Source organism: Apis mellifera, linkage group LG1 (genome assembly GCF_003254395.2).
Source record: "Apis mellifera strain DH4 linkage group LG1, Amel_HAv3.1, whole genome shotgun sequence".
Lineage (NCBI taxonomy): Eukaryota > Metazoa > Arthropoda > Insecta > Hymenoptera > Apidae > Apis > Apis mellifera.
The window spans coordinates 6,582,241-6,606,925 of NC_037638.1; the positions used below are offsets into that span (position 1 = coordinate 6,582,241).

General features: G+C 19.4%; 5 protein-coding genes across 7 annotated transcripts; 2 read left to right on the forward strand and 3 right to left on the reverse strand.

Moving 5' to 3' along the window:
• Positions 1–64: 64 nt before the first annotated feature.
• Positions 65–1,734, reverse strand: LOC727074 (signal peptidase complex subunit 3). Its single transcript, XM_001122788.5, has 5 exons — positions 1,423–1,734; positions 1,016–1,089; positions 597–685; positions 391–494; positions 65–304 (listed from the first exon to the last, which is right to left on the reverse strand). The coding sequence occupies exons 1-5, from the start codon at positions 1,563–1,565 to the stop codon at positions 175–177; spliced, it is 540 nt and encodes a 179-aa protein (XP_001122788.1). The 5' UTR covers positions 1,566–1,734; the 3' UTR covers positions 65–174.
• Positions 1,735–2,195: 461 nt separating this feature from the next.
• On the forward strand, positions 2,196–4,989 carry LOC727079 (fibroblast growth factor receptor substrate 2). Its single transcript, XM_001122793.5, has 4 exons — positions 2,196–2,440; positions 3,197–3,516; positions 3,635–4,029; positions 4,150–4,989. The coding sequence occupies exons 2-4, from the start codon at positions 3,208–3,210 to the stop codon at positions 4,877–4,879; spliced, it is 1,434 nt and encodes a 477-aa protein (XP_001122793.3). The 5' UTR covers positions 2,196–2,440; positions 3,197–3,207; the 3' UTR covers positions 4,880–4,989.
• A 5,070-nt stretch (positions 4,990–10,059) lies between these two features.
• On the reverse strand, positions 10,060–15,087 carry LOC100578907 (ankyrin repeat and protein kinase domain-containing protein 1). 2 transcript variants are annotated; one of them, XM_006563212.3, is made up of 5 exons: positions 14,634–14,692; positions 13,727–13,851; positions 12,593–13,558; positions 11,157–11,500; positions 10,060–10,768 (listed from the first exon to the last, which is right to left on the reverse strand). In XM_006563212.3, the coding sequence occupies exons 3-5, from the start codon at positions 13,414–13,416 to the stop codon at positions 10,206–10,208; spliced, it is 1,731 nt and encodes a 576-aa protein (XP_006563275.1). In that variant the 5' UTR covers positions 13,417–13,558; positions 13,727–13,851; positions 14,634–14,692; the 3' UTR covers positions 10,060–10,205. The 2 variants fall into 2 exon arrangements, with proteins under 2 accessions (XP_006563275.1, XP_003250243.1); XM_003250195.4 differs by lacking the exon at positions 14,634–14,692 and adding an exon at positions 15,067–15,087 and having other exon boundaries at positions 12,593–13,851.
• A 1,124-nt stretch (positions 15,088–16,211) lies between these two features.
• Positions 16,212–18,837, reverse strand: LOC727087 (serine/arginine-rich splicing factor 7). Of its 2 annotated transcripts, XR_409609.3 has the most exons (4): positions 18,562–18,719; positions 17,917–18,296; positions 17,286–17,537; positions 16,449–16,573 (listed from the first exon to the last, which is right to left on the reverse strand). XR_409609.3 is itself a non-coding variant. In XM_006563210.3 (3 exons), the coding sequence occupies exons 1-3, from the start codon at positions 18,568–18,570 to the stop codon at positions 16,342–16,344; spliced, it is 621 nt and encodes a 206-aa protein (XP_006563273.1). In that variant the 5' UTR covers positions 18,571–18,837; the 3' UTR covers positions 16,212–16,341. The 2 variants fall into 2 exon arrangements, 1 of the variants encoding a protein (XP_006563273.1); XM_006563210.3 differs by lacking the exon at positions 17,286–17,537 and having other exon boundaries at positions 16,212–16,573; positions 18,562–18,837.
• A 700-nt stretch (positions 18,838–19,537) lies between these two features.
• Positions 19,538–22,815, forward strand: LOC412480 (ribosomal RNA processing protein 1 homolog). Its single transcript, XM_395937.7, has 7 exons — positions 19,538–19,837; positions 19,960–20,183; positions 20,274–20,444; positions 20,541–20,723; positions 21,051–21,328; positions 21,457–22,237; positions 22,508–22,815. The coding sequence occupies exons 1-7, from the start codon at positions 19,618–19,620 to the stop codon at positions 22,736–22,738; spliced, it is 2,088 nt and encodes a 695-aa protein (XP_395937.6). The 5' UTR covers positions 19,538–19,617; the 3' UTR covers positions 22,739–22,815.
• Positions 22,816–24,685: the final 1,870 nt, after the last annotated feature.

Consider the following 24,685-nt stretch of genomic DNA (forward strand, 5'->3'; position numbering starts at 1 on the left):
TTTTTTTTTATAAAAAAAAATATCTAAATAATTAAATTAATTAGAAAATTTAATAGTTCATAGCTATTAAATAACAAATAAAATAATGTATTTTATACACATTACTTTTATATATAATAATTAGAAACATTACAAAGTAACAAATATGACATATTACATATGTAAAAATGTATATTATACACGTAATGAAGTATATTCAGATGGAAAGGCAAAAGTATGAGAACCAAATGCATTAACACTTGGCAAAAGTCCAGCATTTGGTATAATATTCCATGATAATATTAACGTTACATTTTTATTTCCCCTAAAATAAGAGAAAATTATTAAGTTATAATATAAACATAAATTGTTTTTTTATTAAATGATTTTTTATAATTATAAAATAATTACCTTAAACCATTACCATCATCCCAGAAATAATATTTTGTGTTCATATTTTTAAAGTCAAGAACAGCATTATCTCCACGAAGTACTATTTTATCCCATAATACTACCTAAAATATAAAAATATCTCTTTATATAACATATTCAAATCAAATATAATTAAAAACTTAAGCTATTTCTAACATTTCTATATTAGGACATTTAAATTATACCTGATTAAAATTGTTATTTTCTGTTTGATATTCTGCTGTGAGATATAAAAATAACTGCTTAACATTCCAATTAAATAAAGGAGTGAGATGTATATTTTTGTAAAGAAATTATATTTTATAATATATTATTATAAATCTAAAATTTTTATTATTTATTAGATATTATAATATATATGTGTATATATATATATATATATATATATATTATGAATTGTATAATAAAATTTAATATTAATAAACAAAATAAAATATTTCAATTAAAAAAATATATATATTTTTATTAATTTAAATTAATATTGAAATATATTATCATTTATTAAGCATGTTTATTATATATATTTTTAATTTAAAAAATTATTAAAAAATATAATAAATATATATATATTCAGAGTTTTTGAGTCAAAGAATAAAAAGGATATCAGTTTGTAAATCAAATGTTAAATATCCCAAATCATTTTTCTCTCTTGAAGCACTATAATCTGCTACATTTTTTCTGTAAAATAAAAACTTATAATAATTATTAAGTAATATTATATATTAATTATGATATATATAATATTTTTAATTAAAATAATTAAAAGAAATTTTAATAATATTATTTTATACTAATAATTTTAAAATTTTATTTTTTATATATATTTTTCATAATTATTTTTTATAAATTATATAAAAATAAATTTTATATTATATTATAAAGAATATATAATTCAACAATTAAAAAATATAAACAAACAAATATATTAACAAATATTTTGAAATGAAAAATCATGAATTAACAAATTTATATTTATAATATTTAAATAAATATATTATATATTATACTTACACAACTACTTTTACAGTATTTAAAGTTGCGTTTGCTCTGTAATCAATAAATACAGTAGAGAGAAAACAACAAAATGTTAAACATGCCGAAACACTCAAAGTATATGCTAAAATAGCATTACCGCGCATAAAAGCAGTATGCATTATTATATTTTATAATCAATAAATAAAATGTCAAAACTTAATAAATTTATTAATTAAATTATGCATTAAAAAATTTTAATCAAAATTAATTTCTCCTAAATTTATTTTTTCAACGTCAGCACTTCGACACGGTGGAATACCGGGTTAGTGTTCGAAAATAAACCGAATATGTAACGCGTTCACAAATAAAGTAAACTTAAATTCAATAATCACAATTTACCTACATCACATGTAAAAATTTATTTATTATTTACTATTTATTTATTATTTACTTTATAAAAATGTATTTATATTTTTTATAAAATAAAATATTACAAAATTAATGACATAAATAATAATTGATAAATAATTCTTGTTATCTATAATTTGAATGTTTAAATTAACAAGTAAATAAATTAATAAGTTTGTATAATTTATAAATATTATGAGGAATACTATATAAATTTTATATATAAATTATAAATATATAAATAAAATCTATTTTAAAAAAATTAGAGATGAAATATTAATTTTTTTAAAAAATAATTAAAATAACTATATTATTTTTTTAATAATGAATATACATATATACATTTATATATATATATATATATATATATATATATAATATTTAATATTCATACACATACATGACTTTCTATTTTGTTACTAAAATACACAAAGTTTAATTGATGACATGCTCCTTCTAAATGTACCAATATCAAATAATTTCAGTTTACAATAGGTTATTTTTTTTATCAGCAGCAACTTCAAGGAAGTACATATTAGTATGCAATATAATGTTTATGTGAAATGTGCGGTGAAATTGTTTGAAAAAAAATAAATAATTTATCCTAAAAAATAAGTTGAGTACATTGGATATGTCGCATTGGAAAGTATGTAAATATTGTTAAAATATTTTTATGATTATTTTTAATTTCAAAACATTTGTTTCATTTAATCATATATATTTTTAAAATAGATATTAAAAATCTTTTTAAGAAATTTTTCTAGAATGATTTTAATATCATTTATTTCTTAGTTTTATATTAACATAACATATAATGCGATCTTTTAAAAAATTCTTAAAAATTTATGACAATTATAAATAATTATTTATATTTTTTATTTAATATTTATATTTTCAATCATATATTAATAATATAATTAATATTATAAGAATAATAATTTTCTTATATTTTGTATGTATTATATTTGTATTATATTTACATTAAATTTTGAAATTTATTATATTTTGAAGAATAATCATATAATTCTAAAATCTTATTACATGTTATATATTGATATAACAATGATATGACTCACAAATTATGATTTTAAAAAAAACAACTTTGAATCATTATAAGATTATATAAGAATATGACATCAAAATGACAAATTAAAAGTTCACATTTCGAAAATCATTTATAATTCTTTATTAAAAAATTCAAACAACAAGATTTTTTCTTTTAGATTTTAAGTTATAGTATACAATATAAATTATCAAATAATTAAGTTATAATATATATTTGTGTTAATATTATTATTATTAATAATAGTAAATAATAAATATTATATAATATTTATATTGGTTTTTAATAAAATTTAATAAAATTAATTAAATTTATATTTATATTTTATATTTATTTTAGAGTAACAAAGAATGGGTTGTGTCAATAGTCGAACAGATATTAATGATCTACATCCAAATATTTTTCAAGTGATGAATGTAGATGATTTAGGTAATTTAATTACACCTGGACGTTTAGAAGTTACAGAAACTGATATAGTGCTTTATCAACGTGGTAAACAACCTATTAAGTGGCCACTACGTTGTTTAAGGCGATATGGTTATGATGCTGAAATTTTTAGTTTTGAATCAGGAAGAAGATGTTCTACAGGTCCAGGCATTTATGCTTTTAAATGCCGTAGAGCTGCACATTTATTTAATCTTGTACAAACAAATATTCAGGTTTGTTTGTAATAAAATTTTTTTATAACATAAAATATATTATGTTTATCATGAATTTAAGACAGTCTTTTTTAAAAGTTCTTAACTTTATAAAAAAAATATTTAAAATTTATTATAGGTTTGTAATAATAGTGGAGATGATACAATGTCTAGAGAACTTCCAGTTGCTTCTCATGTTGCTCCAACAGTAACAAGAGTGACAATACCAGTTGAGCCTAATTATTTGGATCCTATATTAAATAGATCTAATAATCATATGGGTCCTAGATTTGTTCATAATCAACAAAATGGAGTTGGAAGACTTGATAGTGTAGGAAGTAGCACTGGTTTTATGTCATCTCAAGGAAACATAAACTCTCCTACATCACCTCCTGTGCTGCCACCACCACCACCACCACCACCATTTCCTCAACCACATCCGTCCTCTCTTTATGTAAATGAAGAAGTATTGTCCTCTTTATCATTAGAAATGGAACATAATAACAACAAAAGCCTTAGAAGAGCAATACAGAGGTAATTAAAAACATGATATTATTTATATTATTATATATGATATTATTTATATTATATTATTTATTATTTTATATTTATAATTTATTATTTTATATATTAATATTATTTTATGTTTCATAGGTCTTGTACAGTCAGTAATTCTATATCTGATAATGGATCAGCATCAATGGAATTAACATCTGTACATAAAAATACAGAAATCACTTCTCAAATTAAATCACCACTTTCAATAGCAACTTATATAAATATAGATATTAATAATGATGTTAGTCTATTATCTCCAACTCATAGTATATCTGAAATAATGCAATTTAAAGAAGACAAAAATGAAAATAATGAATGTGGACATGCTTATATAAATATAAATCCTCAAGAACATGCAGAATCTTTTAGTGCTAAACCACAACCTTTACCATTGTCATCTATTCAATCTGATATAGAAGAAGTAACAAGACATTGTTATGCTAATTTAGAATCAAATGAAATTGAAAATTTAAGGAAAAGATTTTCCGGAGTATCTATTGCAGAGAAATCGCCTTTGCCTCCATCAACGCCTACAGGTGGTCCAATTAGAGAAGTAAATTATGCTGTATTAGATTTGGATACAAAAGATGTGCCAATGAATTTACCATTAGATGGTCCTTCCAATTCCACTGCATCTCCTCCAGAATCTCCAAATAAACTACAAAAAGGGTATGCTACAATAGATTTTAATAAAACGGCCGCTCTTTCTCATTCAGTCAACCCAAATATTGTAAATGATAACGAAGGTTCAAGAAAAACACGTCACAATTCTACAATTAGTGATTTAGCAGCCTCTGGTAGGCGTAGTTCGTCTATAAGTGAATAATAAGTTTTTTGTTTCCTGACTGTGCCTGCATGTATTGAATATCTGTAGCATTTTATAGAAAGTATAAAATATTTGATTAAATATAAATAATTTAATAATATAAAACCAAAGAAAAAAATATTAAATTAGTTCATATACTTTTCATATAATATTAAACAAAAAAGATTTTAGTATGTAAAAGTATAATTAAAAAATTATATTTCTCATTTTGTTTTATATTTTATTATTCATTTAATAGAATTTAATTTTATACAACATATACAAAAAATATTACAGTATTTTTAAAGAGTAAGTCTTTTTTCATAGTGCTGTTGATATGCACAAAAAAATCTCTTTTATATAATATATAAATATGTTTATAGAATATTGTAAGTAATGATTTTCTACATTGACTATTGTAGGAGAATTAGAAGCTAAAATGCCCTAATTTTCCTGAATCATAGGAATTGATGAGGCTCAAATAGACTAATTGAGATAAAAATACATGATATATTGACTACTTTAAAAGTAGTTAATTAAAATTTAATTAATTATGGCCATAATTTGGAGTGATTTTGATAATTCATAGATATTAATAATAAAACATTATATATATATTTATATAAAATACATGTACAATAAATAATGTACATATAAATATATATGTACACAAATATAATCTTGTTGCTCTTTAGATAAAAATTTTTAAAATACACAATTTTAATAATATAATTATTATGTTCTATTTAGAATTTGATATATTTTATAATTATTTGCTTTATAAATTAAATACGTATATATATGAAAATTAAAATATTTCTTCAACATAATTAAAAATATATTAATTCATAATAAAAATATATATTTAAGATATATATATATGACATAATAAATTATATATTTTTAGTAGATAGAACAAAATACAATTTTTTTGTATTGTTTTATTGCAAATAATTGTTTGTTATTATTTAAACATACAAATAATTTATATGAAATTTTTTTTAAACAATGTTTTTATAATTATGTAAAATTCATTTTATTAAAAATTTAATATGAATAACTTAATTTTTGTGAATTATATATATTATTTTTTATAATTTTTTCTTTTAAAAATTTCTGATATGTATATATGTTTTAAAATATTTTAAATTTATAAAAAACTACTTTTTTATTAAAAATATATTTATCATAAGTTAATTACATGTTTTTATAAAAAATACTAATCCTCTTTGGTTAAAAATACTAATCATTTTTTTTATTATGCTCATGCTATAGGATTTAATTAATTATGATTGTTATGATTATAGATGTTATTGCCTAATTAAATTTATTAGTTATGAAACAAAAGGAAAATATTAGTTATAATATATTTGTTTATATAGAAAATAATATCCATATTTTAAATGTTAATTTTGCAATTTTATTAGTTTTTTCTATTATAAAACTATTAATGTTTAATATAATATATTGTTAAATTTAATATTATGAAAATCATTTTTATATTAACAATAACTAAAAATTATAAAATATATAAAAATATTCATTTAAATAAAATTCATAATATTAATTAAAATCATTTATTTTTTATAAGAATCTTAAAAAATTAATAATTATAAAAAAAAACTATTCATTGAATATGTCAGTTATTTTTATTTTTCGAAAAAATACTGCATGTTACGAATAGTTTTAAATGAATATTATAATAATATAATATTATAAAAAATAATAACATAATTATATAAAAACAGATTTTATATAATTACATTGTTCTTATAATTAATAATATTGACATATTCACTGCCATAATTTGAAATTTGAGAACTAAATATAATTGTTACCTCTTAAATCTTTCATATATAAATTTAATATAATTATTGTTAATATTTTATATTATTTCATTATATTGTGATGAAAGAAAAATTTTATTATAATTATTATTAATAAATGTACATATTTTTTATGAATAGTTAATGGTAGTGAATAAGTTAATATAAAATACTAAAATGTTCTACTTTATAATACAACAAGTTTATATAAAAATATATTTAATTATTTTTTATATTATTATTTAATATAATAAATTAGCATTTAAAGCAAATTAAAATATTTATGTTCAAAATCCATTTCAATAAATATGATAATAAATGGCTCATTTATAATATAATATAAGGAAAAGAATGAATTTTATAATTACATAAAATTACATAAATTGTAGATAAAAATTATTTTATTAAATTACTGCACATCATATGTATTTAGTAAATATTTTTAAGCAGCTAGATAAAACCAAAGAGCTTATTTTTATTTGTTAAATTTAAAATTGTATCCATTATATTTTTCAATTCATATTTCTTTTTTTAAAAATAAAATTTATAAATATTTTATAAATATTTTTTTGTTATTAAAATTAATAAGTTGATAATATAATAATTATATATTGTGAAAAAATAATATTACATTATAATTTGTATTTTCTGAATTTTAATTTTTTACATACTAATAATAAGTTAAATTATTTTTTGTTCTTTTATTTAATGTTTTTAAATAAATGAGAATGACAAATTGTTTTTTTTTTAAATTAAAAGTAAATAGTTTTTTAAAATCAATTTATAATTATCTTTATGCTTTACATTTTCTATATTATAAAATAACAAACAATTATAAGATATAATTTAGATATGTATAATTTTTAAATATGAGTGAATTAAAAATATATTCATAGAAATTATATATTCTTCTCTATATTGAATAGTATTTTGAATTTAATATAAAATTAAAAAAAAAATATTTATATATATATATATATATATATATATATATATATATATATAAAATTTATCATTTAATATTATGTATTGACAATATTTAAATGCTTTATAGAAAATAATAATAGAACATATGTTTTAAAATTATATTTAATTATATTTTTAATATATATTTTGAATTTAAGTTTAATAAATTTAAAATTTAAATATATATATTTTTTTTATAAAAAAATTATTTTAGTTAAAAAATGGAAGAGGGAAAAGGGAGAAAAAATAACGAATAGTAAGGATAGTACTTTAGAAAATATTGAAAAATGCCAATAAAAAATTTGTTTCTTTATATGTGAAACAAATTTTCAAGTACAATAATGAAAAACTTTATTTATATTATTAAAAAATTGTTCCATTTGTTATGTATGGCACAAATGTACCCTAAAACTATACATCGAAAAGTAACAATAAAAATATGTGCATGAATTTTATCTTATGTAATATATATAATATTTTTTATTATTACGAAGATAAAAATTTGTTTTTATCTTTAAATATGGCAGTATTGTATTAAGTAAATAATTTTTATTTTATTAATTTTTAAGAAATTATTTTATTATAATATTAATTTTCATAATATATTATATATTGTTTTAAAATAATTTTCTTAATCCACGTTTAAATAAATTTAAAAATATAATAAAAGATATTTTTAAATGTGTACTAATGCAACATTTCTTTCTTTATATTTCATAAATAAATAATTTAAATATATTATTAATAAAATATATATTTATTTGGAGCAATTTATTAGATATTTTAAAAAATTTTATTATATAATTTATATAATTAATATTTTATATAATTAAAATAATATACTTTTTTATCAAAGAGAGAATAATTAATCTTCAAAATCAAGAAGTTGTTGCATTAGACATTTTAGCTAGTAAATGTTTAAGTGGAAAAAAAATAAATGTAACGATTTATAAAATTGCTTAATATTATATATGTTATATACGCATATTTGCAATACATGGACAAGAAGTTGTAAATATGTATGACGCAACGATAAATTGAGCAAGAGCACGCTGAATGTGCAATTATAATATAAAATGAACATAATGGCTGTGAAGTATTTTAATTTTTTGTCATTTAAAAAATAATTTATAATCTTTTGTCATTTCATAGTAATTAATTTTATTAATTTTTAATTTTCTTTGAATTGTAAATTTTTTTAAATAAAATATATGTTATTATTTTTATTTTCAAGTAATGATGTGAAATCTAAAATTAAATATTTTAAAAAATATAAAATTAACATTTTTCATAATTAAAAAATATAGAAAAAAATTTATTTTTGTATTTTTTTTTTATGTTATTAAAAAATATTTATAATTTTAAATTTTGTTAAATTTTAAATTAAATTTTTTAAATTTTAAATTATGTTACACAAGTCGTTACGCAACTTTTGTTTACATGTATTATACTATATTTGAAACGAGATTCTGTTTTCATATAACGAATATTAATTTCAAATTGTTTAAATACATATTTGTATATAAGTAACTATAAAAACATGATAAATTTAATATTTCTTATTTTTAGTAATTTATGTATATTGTATAAAAATTATAAAGAATAATATTAATTCTTTTACATAATATTGTATGATAATAAATTAAATATAATGTTAAAGGGCATATTTAATAAGATGATTTTTAAATGTATATATTCCTTTATTTAAAATGTATATTTTGATATAACACAGTCTTAGAAGGCACTTTTATCCACAGCCAAAAATTATGGCATTTATATAATTTTAGTTATGTCTGTTCTAATTTTATATATATATTTGTATATTATACAGTCTTGAGCAATAAGCAAATATTAGTACTTATAAATGGATGATAAAAAAATATATGTACATATGAATATTGTGTATGTATATTGAATCAAATCATATTATAATTAATATTTTATATAATTATTATACTTTAAGTTTAGAATATTCTGAAATCATCAAGTTATTTTAATACATATTATTTTAATTTTTTTTCTTAATTTCGTAAATGTGCATAGTTGGATATCTGGAATTCAATGATTTACGAATGTTTTATATGTAAGTATATATTAAAATTAATAAAATAAAAAAAAAATGATGCCATTTTTTGTAATATTTTTTAATATAAATTTTGCAATAAAATATTTTGTAAAACCACATAAAAAAAATAACAAAACATTGTTTTCAAAATTATTATACACAAAATACAAATACCTCAAATATTTTTTATAATATTATATGTGTGTTATATGAAAATCCAATAATTTAATATAATTATTTTATTATTTATTTAATGTAAGAAATTTCAACGTTAAAATAATTTTAAAATATTAAACATATGTTTTTTCTATATCAGTTCAAAAAATAAACAATAATATAATCGTCAAATTAATTAATTTTTTGATAAAATATTCTCGATAAAAATAAAATTTAAAATTCTATTACAAATCACATTTCAATAGACATAAAGAAAATTTGATTAGATTTACTATTAAATCAGCAACTATCAAAAAGTCATACAAAGAAATAATTAAGCAGCAAGTTGGCGACGTCTACTCAATTCGTGATCTATTAAAATAGAAATATCAGGATGACGATGAAAAATTGTCGTGCAATAGTTGATTGTTTGACTTGGATCTGCACCTGCTTTCAACAATAATCTTACTGCATTAATAAAGCCACTTTCAGCAGCTACTTGAAGTGCAGTCAATCCCTCAGTATTTAATTTTTCTAATTGTGCAAGAGGCGATGTAACCAATAAAGAAACAGTTTGATGAAAACCTCTTGCAGAAGCTAGATGTAAAGGTGTATTGCCACCGGCATCTTGTACACTAGGATCTTCTCCATGTTCTAATAATTTCGCTACCATATCGACATAATTTTTTCTAGAGGCAATGTGCAATGGAGTTTCACCATAACGTGACATTATACCGGTTGGTGTATGTGATATAAGTAAAAACGCGGTATTTAAAGCACCGCACTCGAGGCACTCATGTAAAGGAGTTTCTCCTCTATCATTTTTTAGTGATGGATCCGCACCAGCAGCCAACAACGTTTCGATTAATGATTCGATCTCAGTTCTATGGTTGTTATCTGTAAGAAAATAATTTTTATTTTTATTTATTTATTTTAAAAAATAAATATTTATAATAGTTTTAAAATAATCAAATATTAAAATTATTTTTTTATATTTAAATATAATTTTAGTTATAAAAAATTTTTAATATATTTTTATTAATATTATTAATACATTTTTTACTTATGTATTCTGATATTTATTTTTTATAACATTTATCAATATAATTAAAAATATTTTTACATGTATTTTGATGAAAATATATTTTAAAGAATAACATTGGTAATTAAATATTTTTTAATTACTATTTTTTAACAATAAAATTAAATAAAATATTTTGTAATTACTTTATAATTAATCGTTTAATAAACGACTTATTTATTAAATATATATAAAAGTTTATACCAAAAATAGTAGATGAAGCTAAAATATGAAGTGCACTACGGCCTTGATGATCCTTCGCATTAATAGGACCAGCGCGTGCTAATAAATCAAGCGTTTTCAAAGCTGCTTCGAAATTATGATGCAAATTTTTTGATCCTTGTGCATGAGCTAGTTGACGTGTTAATATATGCAATGCGGTCAAACCACCACCAGCCTCTTTTACGCCTGATGGGCAACCATATTTCAAAAGTTCTCCTACGAATTGCAATACATTTCCTGGTCCTCCATTTAAAATCACTCTGTGAAGTGCCGTTTCACCACGAGGAGAGCGCACAGCTGGATCACATCCGTTCGCGAGTAATAAACTACAAAAATCGAGAACGCTTTTATTTTTATTTCATTTTTTTTTTCATTTAATTTTAATATGATAGTATTGAAATACCGATAATATAAATTAAAAAAATTTAATTTATATATTATTATAATTAATGTCATAATATTATTTAAAGACAAATAAATAAATATAATTTTAATAATGATTTTAATACTATTAAAAAATAACAAGAATTATATTCCTAAATTTTATGTATAAATTTTTTTTATTTTTTTTGAGCGTATATATTCATACAATTATAAAAGCTATAAAATTTTTTCGAGATGTTTTTGAACATCTGGTTGCAACATGACAAGAAAATACATATATATATATATATATATAAATCATATAAGCAAAAATATTTTTATATATTCGATAAATCAACTACAATAATTTGTTTATTAATTAGATATTGTTCAACGATCTATTAAATAAGCTCCTTTTTATTAATAATTAGAATTCAATAAAATTAATAAAATTAAATCACTATATTTATATTAAAAAATTTTTTCTATATAAAAAAATATAACTTTAATATTTATTAATATTAATTTTTAGATAATATATAAGATTTAGATAATATAATTTTATTTTTTGAAATATTAATATTTTAGATAGATAATCAGATCAAAGACTTATCGATAATGAAAATAATTTAATTTTTTACGAAACAAATTTATTTAAAACAAATATAAATATTTATATATTCTTCAAAATTAATTTTTTATAAAATTTATTGATTTTGATAGAAATTAGTATGAAAGAAATAATAATTACTATTATTATTATAAAATTTTTTAATTTATAATTTATTAATTTTTTTTCAAAATTTAATGTTTCAATTTCTCAATCATTAGTGATAGATTATTGGCATAATAAATAATATGACAATTTTTCAAAAATATATTCTATTTTCATTAATACTATATGTGTATACTTTATACTTTAAAAAATTTCATTTAAAAAAATGTTTAAAATTAAAAAAAAAATCTTTTAAAGATCTTTTATTAAATTAAAATTACAATTACTTATACTTAAAATTTTATTTAATATCTTATAATTTACAGAAAAAATTTCTTACCTAAGTATAGGCAAACAATGATTTGTAGCTGCTACTAACAGGGGTGGATCACCTGAAACATTCCAATCCGGTTCGTCTAGATTTTGTATTAAGTTACTTGCAAGAAGTGCCGCAACGCACTTGGCGTCTCCAGCACGTACAGCTTCGTGAAAATTCAATTCACTTTCTGGATCATAGATTTCTTCGTTATTTTTTTGAAGAACTGTATTTTCTAATGATTCGTTACAATTTCCAAAATCGTTTGAAAAATCGCTAATTTCCATAGTAATACTTTCAATAGAGTCTTGCAATTCTTGTAACTTAAAATTATCTTGCGGAAAAATATCAGTTTCACGTGTTTCCGATATAATATCTTGAAAATCACATTCGGTGAGAAACGCATCGACTTTCATTGATACAATTAAATTTGAACTCGATTTTGGTACACTCAAATCACAATCTTTTATCACTTCATTTTTAATTTCACCCATATTAATAGTTGCATTTTGAATATCTTCAATAATAACTGATGTATTTTCATTTTTTTCTAAAAATTCACTATCTTCGTTATTTTTATATTCCACAATATTTTTAACTTTTTGTTCAAGTAATTCTGATGTATTAACCGATATACAAAGTGTAAGTTTTTCTTTATTAACAAGGATTTCCTCTTGTTCCTCACCACCTGTTGCAAGCTTCATAATTCCTGTAGTAGCAAATTCAGTGCTTTCCTCCAGCATTGCTTGTTCTTTTTTGTTGTATAATATTTTACTAACTATTGTACTTGTCTTCTTTTCTACGTTCTGTTCCTGAGATATAGGATCGTTTGTATAAGCAGCAGTCATTCTGATGATTGTTGCTTGCCTTTTAATTGAACCTGATTCTCTGATAATTGGCTTGACGCCTTTTAAGATGAAGATAGTCTTACACCGTGATCTACTTTACTGTAGTCATTACTATTTTCTTATTTTCTCTTTTCTAATACACCTGTTTGTTCATTACTTTTTCGATATAATATAATTATCAATCATATAATTAAGATACAAATGAATACAAATTATAAATGTTATGTATAAATACAAATGTATAAAATAATTCATAAAACGAATCAACGAATTACAAATACGTGACTAAAAAGCAAATGAGTCTGCTTACGAAGCGTCGCTACGAATTTCTCTGCTTCTCTTCTCCTTCTTCTTAACTTCCCCACCCTTACTCTTTACCCCACTTCTCAAAACCTCCTGCGGTGCATCCAAGGAATTTATTGTAGATCTGATACCCTAGAAATCGGATTCAACATATCTTCTTATCTTAATTTGTATTTGAAGCGATTAAATTTAAGTAATATATGTTTTTTTTTTATATCTATTCTTTCATTTCTTTCATTGCATTAATTTTGGAATTGAAATTTGTATTATTTAGAATTTTTTTTATCATTTTTTAAAATTATATTAATTTCTAGGAAATTTTATTTTTTTATCTCTATATTGATACTTTTATTCATAAGTGATGATCATAAAAATTATGTAAAGTTTGAATGCAAAAATAAACATAAAATGATAAAATATAATATAATTTTAAATAAAAATTATAAATTAATCTAAACACTTTTTTAAACATAATCCAAATATATTATTTAAAATATTGATATATACAAATAATAAATAAATATTATGATATATATATAATAAATATTATGATATTATTATAATTAGTTTGATTTTTTTTAACTTTACATTTATAAGTATAAAATATGTACATATATTTATGTAAAATGTAAAGTATGTACATATGTAAAATGATAATTCATATATAAAAATAAATATCAAACATTAAATTAAAAATCAAATAAATTTAAAATATGAAGAATATAATGTCACTTTCAATGCATTTTTTGACTTTATTTATATTTTTTAGTATAATTTTATTTATTAATCATATTCTTTTTTAAGATAATTTTATAAAATAATTAATTTTAATTAATTTTGACATATTACTTTTATAAATAATATTTTTATGTACTATTTAATAGATTAAAAAATTATATGAATTAAGTACTTACAATTAATTTATCTTGATTGCAAAATGTATTTTATAAAAATCACTGAAAATATTTCATCTATTATCTATCAGGAAAAATAAAAAATGAGGTTAATGCAGAAGATTAAATTTTTATAAATTACTTCTCATAACTTCTCATAATATTTTGTTCATTATTTGTAAATATATTCACAGTAATATATATTATTATATATTTAATATATCATTATATTTGTTTCAATTTCATATTTAACATAATTTCATGCAAACCACATGATTTTTACGTTATTATTAAAGATGACAATAACATATTACTACGTAGTCTTTTCTATTTTCATTGATTTTATGAAATATTATATTGATACTTAAATATTTTTATTCGTAAACAATTCGTTTTAAAATATAAATGTCAATATTTTTTTAGAAATGTAAACATTCTTTGAGTATTCACATACCACATGCTTATATGTATAGATTGTGTAAAAATTTATTATATAATGAAAAAATATAATATATTATATCTATAGTAAACTTATTATGATAATTTTATTCTTGTTAAAATAATTTGATATTTTTAAATACTATTTTATACTTTAAGTGACAATAAATTTACATATATTTGGTAAAAATTTATTGAATATTAATTTTAATAAATTTCAATTTTACAATACAGAATATATATAACATAAAAATTAGATTTTATATTATAAGATTTTATTTTGTTTTAAAGATAAAAAAATACATTGTAAAGAAAATTACTTAAGGAAAATCAAGTATTAAATTTCAAAATTTAATTTTGTTTTTTTGATATATCAATAATTAATTTTAATTCTAATTTTGTAATTAATTTTAAAAAATGTAGAAAAGTATCAATAAAGTTATTGAATAAGTAATTTATATTTCATTTTAGAAATATAAATAAACATAAACTTATATTTTTTGATATTTAAAAAATATGGAATTTCTAATTTCTATGAATTATAGTACTAATAATATATTATTATTATATAAATATTTACTAACAAAAATTTCATAAAAGGAAATCAAATAAATGTTTCATAAATATATATTTGAAATGTTATATTAATATCCTAACTATTGAAATAGCAATTGCGAACTAGTATTATGGATAGGTAAATATTATATTCAAATAAATTAGAGATATATGTATATGTATATATATCCCCAATACACAAAATGCTAAAAAAAAAGACTTTAAAAATTTATATAAATTTATGTATTTATTGTGAGAAATAAAATATTTAATCAATCAATTTTTATTATTTAAGAATATTCAATCGAGTTTTTTCGCAATATATTAAATGTAAATAAAGAAATTGATTTAAAAATATATTAGTTAAAGATTTTCAATATAAAATTATTATTAATATTGATATCTTAAAACTAATATACTAAACCAATTTCTATTTACATATGTAGAAAGCGAAAATTCATGATCAATTCATATAAAATATTTGTAAATAAAAGTTGATTTTACATTGAAAGAATTGATTACAGGATTATATTAATTTGATATTTTTTTCTTGATGATTACTATAAACTTTTAAAATTTTAATCATTTTTATTATTTATATAAGTCTTTTTTTTTAACATCTTGTTTCAAAGGATTAGAAAAAATTAATCATGAAAAAGCTTAATTGATAGAACATATAACTATTAACATAAGAAATGATTTTCATACACTTATCAGCTAAAGAATATACATCGTTTTATTTGCTGCGAGATCTAGAAACAGATTTCGATTTGGTCCTGCGCGGACTACGATCTCTAGAATCAGATCGCCGTTTATTACGAATTTTATCTTTATTATAGTCATTTCTACTGTGAGAACGGCTACGAGATGATGATCGTGAATGCTTGCTTCTTGATCTTGACTTCGAACGTGACCGAGACCGTGATCTTGATTGAGATTTTGATCGTGAATAAGACCTGGAGTGGGATCTAAAATACATATTACATTAAAATCATGATTGTATTAAAATTGCCTATAATTTTGAATATTATTGCTACTTTATTTATGTAAATTCTATAATTCTATAATAATTCTAAAATTTATTACATTTTTTGATTATAAATATATCATAAAATATTTTTACATAATATTTTAAGAAATTTATGAAACAATTGGGCTTGCAAAAATTGTGACGAGTACCCAGGAAAACTATAATAATTTACTTCATATTCACATAAAAATAACAATTATAAAAATATAGTATGATAGTCTGATTTTCATTATTTATAATATTTCCTATTTTTTTCTGTTGCTTAAATGTCAATATAATAAATATATTATTATATGCATGAAACATTAATAAATCTAAATTATAAAATATCATAAATATAATGTTATATTATTTTAAAAACAATTATATTTATAGGTTTCAAAATATAATATATAATATAAATATATTTTAGTTATGTATCATTTTTCATATTTATATATCAGTTTGTAGTAGATAGCTATATAATACGCAATAATAATGTCAAGAAGAAGAGAACAGATGAACTTATACAGATGAAATTGCACAAATGTCAAATATGTGGACGAAGAGTGGCTAGATGAAATGACTCACAGTTTATCTTTCAGTGACCATTAGATCTATTATGATAATTTGGCAAAAAGAGTAAAACAAGTGAAGAATATCAGAGGTACCAGTAGTGCTGATGTGCAAAAACTTTCAGTTTAAGGTGATCTCAGTGGTCGTTAGAAGTATTGTAGTGTGCAGAACTAGCCACTCCATCGGCCATGTTTTCCTCTTTTGCTTGTAGAATGCAGAAAGAAACCCAAGGAACGTGGGTACTTTGTGCTGTAACTACGTAGTATCACAAAGTGAACCCAAGGCGAATCTCACGAGAATCTCAGTAGCAACACATTTCTCATGTGTATACTGTTCTGCTGGTTCTCCTATAAAAATGTTAGTATTACATCTGTATCTTTTTGATATTGAAACCTCTTCAGTTTAGAATATAAAACCTTCATATTATAAAATATTATTTTCTTTCATATAATATTTGTTTCATACTTCAAATTTAAAAATAATTTTAATTCTTTATGTAATTTCTTTTGTTTATTGAAATCTATTTTACTAAATATTTATGTACAATATTCTGTTTAGAATAAACATAAATCTTATATAAACACATAATTACAAATTAATTTTATTGTACATTTAAGCATATATTTGTTAAATAAAAATCTGTAACATATATATTTCTTGCTTACTTGTCTAATATTTTTTTGCATGCCATAGAATTTATATGAAATAAATGTATTCTATACTCACCTTTTCTTACGTGTATTTCTATGTCGTTGACAATTTCTAGCATAGTGGCCTCTTTCACCACATTCGTAACACCTATCTTCAGGATGAAACAATCTTCCTATACCTCTTCTGAAATAACTCCTATCTCTTAATCTTCTCCCATTAGATGGTTCCACACGAGCTCGTCTTCCACATATAGTTCTTCCATCAAGTCCTCTTATTGCATCTTCTGCATCTCTAGCATCTTCAAATTCCACAAAAGCAAATCCAGGTGGATTTCTAGCTACCCATACATTTCTTAAAGATCCATAGTAAGAAAAAGCATCTTCTAATTCTTGCTTTGTCGCACCACTTCCTAAGTCTCCTACATATACTTTGCAATCTGAAGGATATCTTGACATCTGAAAAAATATATTTAAATAATTTAACATACATCGAATATATATATTATTGAACATAATAGTTTTATTATCATTTAGTTAATATTTTAAAAATTAATTCATTTGTTTTCAATAATTTATCTATGGATATATATATTAAAAATATTAAAAAGTATATTAATAATAAAAATTCAAAAACATAAATATATATATATATATATAATTTTTTAAAACATTTAATGTTTTTAAAAAAAAATAAAATACAATATATTTGATAAAACTGTACCTTATTCATTGTTGGTTAATTTATTGAACAGGAACTTATAACGATATAATAAATCACATTTTCAATTCTTCATTTTGAAGAAAAAATTGCACGTCAAGCACGTCAATTTTTTGTAGTTAGTATCTCATCGAAATGTAAGAGATGATACTTAAAGTCCAGTTTCTAACATAAAAATATAAGTGATAAATGATGAAAAGTACGGAATGAATTGATATAATTATATATTTTTAATATAATTTAAACAAAAATTTATATATATTAATATATTTTTTAAATAAATAAAAAAAATCATAAGAAAAGTTAATATTTTTCAATTAAATTTATGTATATAGAATATTAATAGCATGATATTTTAATAATGTAACTATTGGTAGAACTGAAATCGATTATAACAAAATTTTCGATTTAAATGCAATGAAGTTGTAAGTTATAAATTACGATTTATGAATTCATGCATCGATGAAAAGTTGAAAACTGTAATCTTAAATATTATTTGTTACAATGTAGGATATATATATATATATATATATATATTATATATACACACACACACACATATTATATTTATAGATTAATATGTAAAATATGAACGAACATTTTTAAGATGAAATCTCAAAAAGCATTTTATATTTAAAGAAAATATATGATGAAGATTATTAGATGAGGCTTTAGATTTTTGGATTTTTTTTCTGATGTTACTTTAATTTAAGGGTAGAAGGGAAAAAACTAAGAAGGTACAAGATACTTGCTATGCCATCTATTGAGATATATATGTAAGGTTACTTTTCACTATGCTGATATATGACACTAAGTATCATAATTTTCGTGTATGACAGTGAGATATTATATGTCTTGTTGCATACTATAGTTTTAAATTCAATATAATGATGAAAAAATAAACGAAAATATTATGATATTTAATCATAAGTCACAATTAATGTAATTCTAAAAATCACAATTTATTATCATATGAAAACATACCTTAAAAGTTTCAGTAGATGGCATAGCAATTGCATCGTGTTACTTCCTTTAGTTAATTTCTTTCAATACTTAAAAATGGCAGTTAAAAAAGTTCGATACACGAATGCACCATTGCAAATACCTATGCAACGTATGAAGCAAATAATTTCAATAAATGAAAAAGATAAAAAAGCAATTGTTATTGCACAAGAAATTAAATTTGCTCGATTACTTTCAAGTAATGATAAAATAATTCGAGATAGAGTATTAAAAAATTTAAGAAAATGGTTAACAGTTCGTTCACAAAGTTCATTTAGTAAGATTTATATTTTTATTAATTAAAAATTTATTATTTTTATTTAATTTAACTTTAGTTTTTATTTAATTATTTATTTATTTATATTATTAATTTAATTATTTTTTCGTATTTTTTTTTAGCATTCACAGAAGCAGATTTTATGCGATTATGGAAAGGTTTATTTTACTGTATGTGGATGTCAGATAAACCTTTAATTCAGGAAGAACTAGCAGAATCTCTTAGTAAAATTGTACATTGTTTTAAAACTAAAGATGTAATACTACTTTATATATTATGTACATTAAAAACATTAGGCATTGAATGGTTTGGTATAGATCAATATAGGTTAGATAAATTTTGTATGGTAAATATTAATGGAATATTTTTCATATGTATTTATAAAATATATAATGTTACATTTTATAAAATTTGATTGCTAAATATTTTTATTCAGTTAGTTCGAAGAATAATTCGACAAACTTTTCAAAAATGTAAAGAAAACTTATGGAATATTGAATGGATAAAAGGTTTTTCTGAAATACTTGAAAAATTATTAGTAGATCCACAAATATGTCAAGGTTTTAATATGCATATAACAGAAATATTTTTAGAAGAACTTTCAAAGGTAATTTTTAAAAGTTACATTAAATATTTATTTATTATTAATATCTAATAATATTAATATTATATTATTAATAATAATAAATTTTAATTTATGTAGATCAGTAATGGAAATGTACCAGAAGATGTTGTTACAGAGCTTATTAAACCATTTATTTCATATTTTATATCTATGGATGATGAAAGACAAATTAGACATATTATGAGACATATTTTTAGATATTTAATTTTTCAATCAGATATTGGTATAGATTATATGGAAAAATTTAAGGCTTGGAGAGATGTGAGTATTAATAGTTTTATTATTTGAAAGTTTTTTTATATGTAATATATATAATATATAATTATAATAATTTTTTTACTTTTTGATATAATAATTATAGATGTATCTTATTTTAAAATATTAAAATAGTGGTGATTTGGAATGCTGAAATTTTTTCTTTATTCTAAAACTTAATCCAAATCAGAAACAATTTAATCTATTTAAGTAGAGATCAATTTATTAATAAAAAAACAAAAACAAATATTTAGATTCTTAAATGAAATTGGACAAAGCATTTTACAATTTCTTACAAAGCTTTTAATGATATATATTGTTATTTTTGCATAGGCTGGTTTTCCTGCTGGTTCTATTGATATTATGGAAAAAATTGAACTATCAGATGATGAAATGGATGATAATATTACTGAAGTAAAAGAACAATTTCTTCAAAATCAAATGAATTGTGATGTAGAAAAATCATTAGATCCAAGAGCTGGTAGAGTAGATGTTGATTTGCCTCAAATACCTTTTAATTCTGAAAAGATAGCTATATTATTAAATAAATATAAATTTCATCCATCATCAACAACAAAATCACGTAGACAATTACGTCATCTTATTAAAGAGTATGATAAATATTAAAATATTTAATAAAAAAATATTAAAATTAAAATTATTAAATATTAAAATTATTAAAAAATATATTAAAAATATTAATAAATTTAAATAGTAAATTTATTAAATTTTTTTGCAGATTTACAGAATTATCAGAAGGTAAAATGCCATTGGGCATTAAGGAAATAAAAGTCTCAAAAATACAAAAGAAAAATATAGATACAAAATCGGCTGCAATACATCTTTTAAAATTTGAGAATGAACTATACATGGATAAGCTACAAAGAAGGCGCAAGAGAAAAAAAAACAAACAATTAATGCAAAATAATGAAAGTAATAAATCTAGTGAAGAAGAATTAGAAAATATTAATGATGAAAATAATAGTAAACGTGAATCTACAGAAATAGATGAAAGTGAAGTTGTAAAAAAAAAGAGAAAATTAAAGCATAAATTAAATACTACTAATTATTTAACAAATACAAATTTACATATATCAGATAAAAATAGTCTTAATGTGAAAAAAACAAAACGTGAAATAACAGAAAAGAATCAGAATCAAAATACTTATAAATCAAATTTAAAAAATAATTACAAAAGAAAGAATCATTTATTAATTGAGAATACTGATGAAAATAAAAAAATAAAATTAAAAAAAAATAAAAATACAACTGTAAAAACATTAAATATTATCACTCAAGCAAAGAAGAAAAAATCAATAAAATTAAAAAATACTGGGAAGTGGAATGTTTCTGATCATGTAGAGGCACCTATTTGTTCATTCAATAATAAGAACACAAAATCATGTTCAAAAATTGTTGGTAATTCAGTTGTAAATAATCATGAGCAACAAAATGATATACTCAATAAAAAGCCAATATGGTTAATGCCTATACTAACAAAATTAAAAAATGAAACAAATGTAAGTTCTATTATATTTATTTCAATTATTAATTGAGAAATATTAACTAAATTTTCAAGTTTTTTTTTTCTTTATTTTACAAATTGTATAACTTACTTAAAATTGTTATAATTATTAATATCTTCATAATTTTTTTTTATAATATATATATATATATATATATTAATATATATTACGTTCTGCATCTCATCTTATGCAAACTTAAATGTTTAAAAAATAAAAGTTAAAAGTTTCAACTAACATTTTCGTACATTAACATTTTTATTACAGAATAAAAGTTTAAAAGAACAACATAAAATAAGAACTACTACAAATTCCAAAAAACGAGTAAAAATTGCTCTTCAATGTAATACAGCTCAACATACATCTGAATATATTTCACAAATTCGGAAAAGTCCAGCTATACCTTTTGATGCAAATAAAAAACCATTAGCAGGTGTATTAAAAGCAAGTCCTATACCAAGTCCAATTAATCCATTTTATAAAAGAAATATTCTATAAAATATTTAATATATTAATGAATGATTTAATAATTATTTGTTAATAAAACAAATAAAAATAGAATTGTATAAAATAAATATTAATTTTTAATTTTTATATAACCTTTACCTTTAATTTTGATTCTTTGCAATTAATAAAAATATTTATATATATGAATAATATTATATATATATAAATGTACTTATAGAAAAAAGAAACTCATAATGTTATATAAATTTTATTTTAAAGACTTAATCTAATGATTCTAATGATTTATAAATTAATTTGTAATTTATATTTGATTTATAATTTAAATATTAATAAATATTAAAATTTTTTAATAATACTTAAAATATAACTTGTAATTTTTTAAAAATTAAAAATAATATAAAAATTATATCATCAATATAAAATAAAATTAATTTTATTTTTAATTACTATATATATAATGATAATTATATATTTTAATTATAAATTTATAAATAATGAGGATAAGAATTTTATGTATAAGAACATAAGTTTAAATATATTTATTACATTTATATTTTATCATTTTTCATTAGACTATACTAGTTTACACATTTATTTTATACATTATTTTATACATTATTTTATACATTTATACAATATTAAAATTTCATGTTTTTCATAACATAAAATATATTAGAATAAATTCGTGATTTTTATTTTTTTTTTATAATTCATTTTTTTATAATGTTACTAATAATGTTATAATAACTACATATACATATATATTTCAATGTCATGTAACAAAGATTTCAATACATATTTTAAAAATAGTATGAGATATATTACAAAATAAATAGAAATATAAAGTATTATATATTACAATATAAAAATGAAGCATGATATTTTATAAATTAATTACTTAAAATGAAGAGTTAATCAATCTATTTGTTTTCTTTATAATTCAAAACTGATGAAAAATGTTTATAATAACAATAAAAATTTTATTATAGATGGAGGTACCTTAAATAGACTTTTAAAATTCAAATACAATCTTATATTTTTTGAATAATATTCATAAAAGTACACTAATACACATATTTTTTTGGCACATGAATTCACTTTTACTCATAATATTTCTATTACTATAGAAAAATAGAGTTTTAATTACTATTATAAAATCAAATAAAAATTACATTCTACATATATTATTCATATACTTATATTCATTATATTTTCAGTTCATATTGAAATTTAATAAGAATAATATTGAAACTTATAAAATTGCTTTTATAACATTAATTTAATTAATATAAAAAATAAAATATACATTTATTTTATGTATGTATTTAAATGATAATTGTTTAAAAAGTTTTAAGTGCATAACTATCTCATACTTTATCTTGATCGAATTTTAAATTTTGTAAAATTTTTTATATCTCTAATTTTATTTTATAATATATATGTACATTTGTACTTCGAAATATGAGATAATGAGGCACTGTGTCCATTGTTAGCTAGGTTGATTTTAGTTATATTTTTTAAAAAAGAATTAAAAAAACATAATATTATTTAAACTATATAAATAAAAATATTTTCCATGCTATGCATTTAAATATAATATACACTTGTATGATTTTTAAAGATTAAATATTGCAAAATTACATCTATCATTCAAAATTAAATATATAATTGTGTTTTATATTATTTTTTTTATTAATTACATTATTAAAAGCAAAATAATTTTTTTTTAAATTTATATTTATATAAATGATATTTAATAAAAGAATCATTATAATATTTATTCTAATATTTTTTAAAAAAATTTATACATTACAATTTTAAAAATATAAAAATCATATTTATTATATTTAACTTAGAACTATTTTTTCTTAATATCAATTATCTCTGTTGAATTATATTATAATATTATTATAATATTTATAATCTTTAATGATAATATTTAATGAATTAAATATTATTACATATCTAATTTAAAGA

Excerpts from the sequence above, each read along its gene's own strand:
- LOC727074 (XM_001122788.5), bottom strand. The coding sequence starts at position 1,565 with ATGCATACTGCTTTTATGCGCGGTAATGCTATTTTAGCATATACTTTG. Across the intron at positions 1,090-1,422 it reads AATACTGTAAAAGTAGTTGT|AAAAAATGTAGCAGATTATA; the intron begins GTAAGTATAATA and ends TTTATTTTACAG. Across the intron at positions 495-596 it reads AAAATAACAATTTTAATCAG|GTAGTATTATGGGATAAAAT; the intron begins GTATAATTTAAA and ends TTTATATTTTAG.
- LOC727079 (XM_001122793.5), top strand. The coding sequence starts at position 3,208 with ATGGGTTGTGTCAATAGTCGAACAGATATTAATGATCTACATCCAAAT. Across the intron at positions 3,517-3,634 it reads TTGTACAAACAAATATTCAG|GTTTGTAATAATAGTGGAGA; the intron begins GTTTGTTTGTAA and ends AATTTATTATAG. Across the intron at positions 4,030-4,149 it reads CTTAGAAGAGCAATACAGAG|GTCTTGTACAGTCAGTAATT; the intron begins GTAATTAAAAAC and ends TATGTTTCATAG.
- LOC100578907 (XM_003250195.4), bottom strand. The coding sequence starts at position 13,416 with ATGACTGCTGCTTATACAAACGATCCTATATCTCAGGAACAGAACGTA. Across the intron at positions 11,501-12,592 it reads CATTGTTTGCCTATACTTAG|TTTATTACTCGCGAACGGAT; the intron begins GTAAGAAATTTT and ends CGATTTTTGTAG. Across the intron at positions 10,769-11,156 it reads AGCTTCATCTACTATTTTTG|ATAACAACCATAGAACTGAG; the intron begins GTATAAACTTTT and ends ATTTTCTTACAG.
- LOC727087 (XM_006563210.3), bottom strand. Across the intron at positions 16,574-17,916 it reads AGAAATACACGTAAGAAAAG|ATCCCACTCCAGGTCTTATT; the intron begins GTGAGTATAGAA and ends TATGTATTTTAG.
- LOC412480 (XM_395937.7), top strand. The coding sequence starts at position 19,618 with ATGGCAGTTAAAAAAGTTCGATACACGAATGCACCATTGCAAATACCT. Across the intron at positions 20,184-20,273 it reads GGTTAGATAAATTTTGTATG|TTAGTTCGAAGAATAATTCG; the intron begins GTAAATATTAAT and ends ATTTTTATTCAG. Across the intron at positions 21,329-21,456 it reads TTACGTCATCTTATTAAAGA|ATTTACAGAATTATCAGAAG; the intron begins GTATGATAAATA and ends ATTTTTTTGCAG.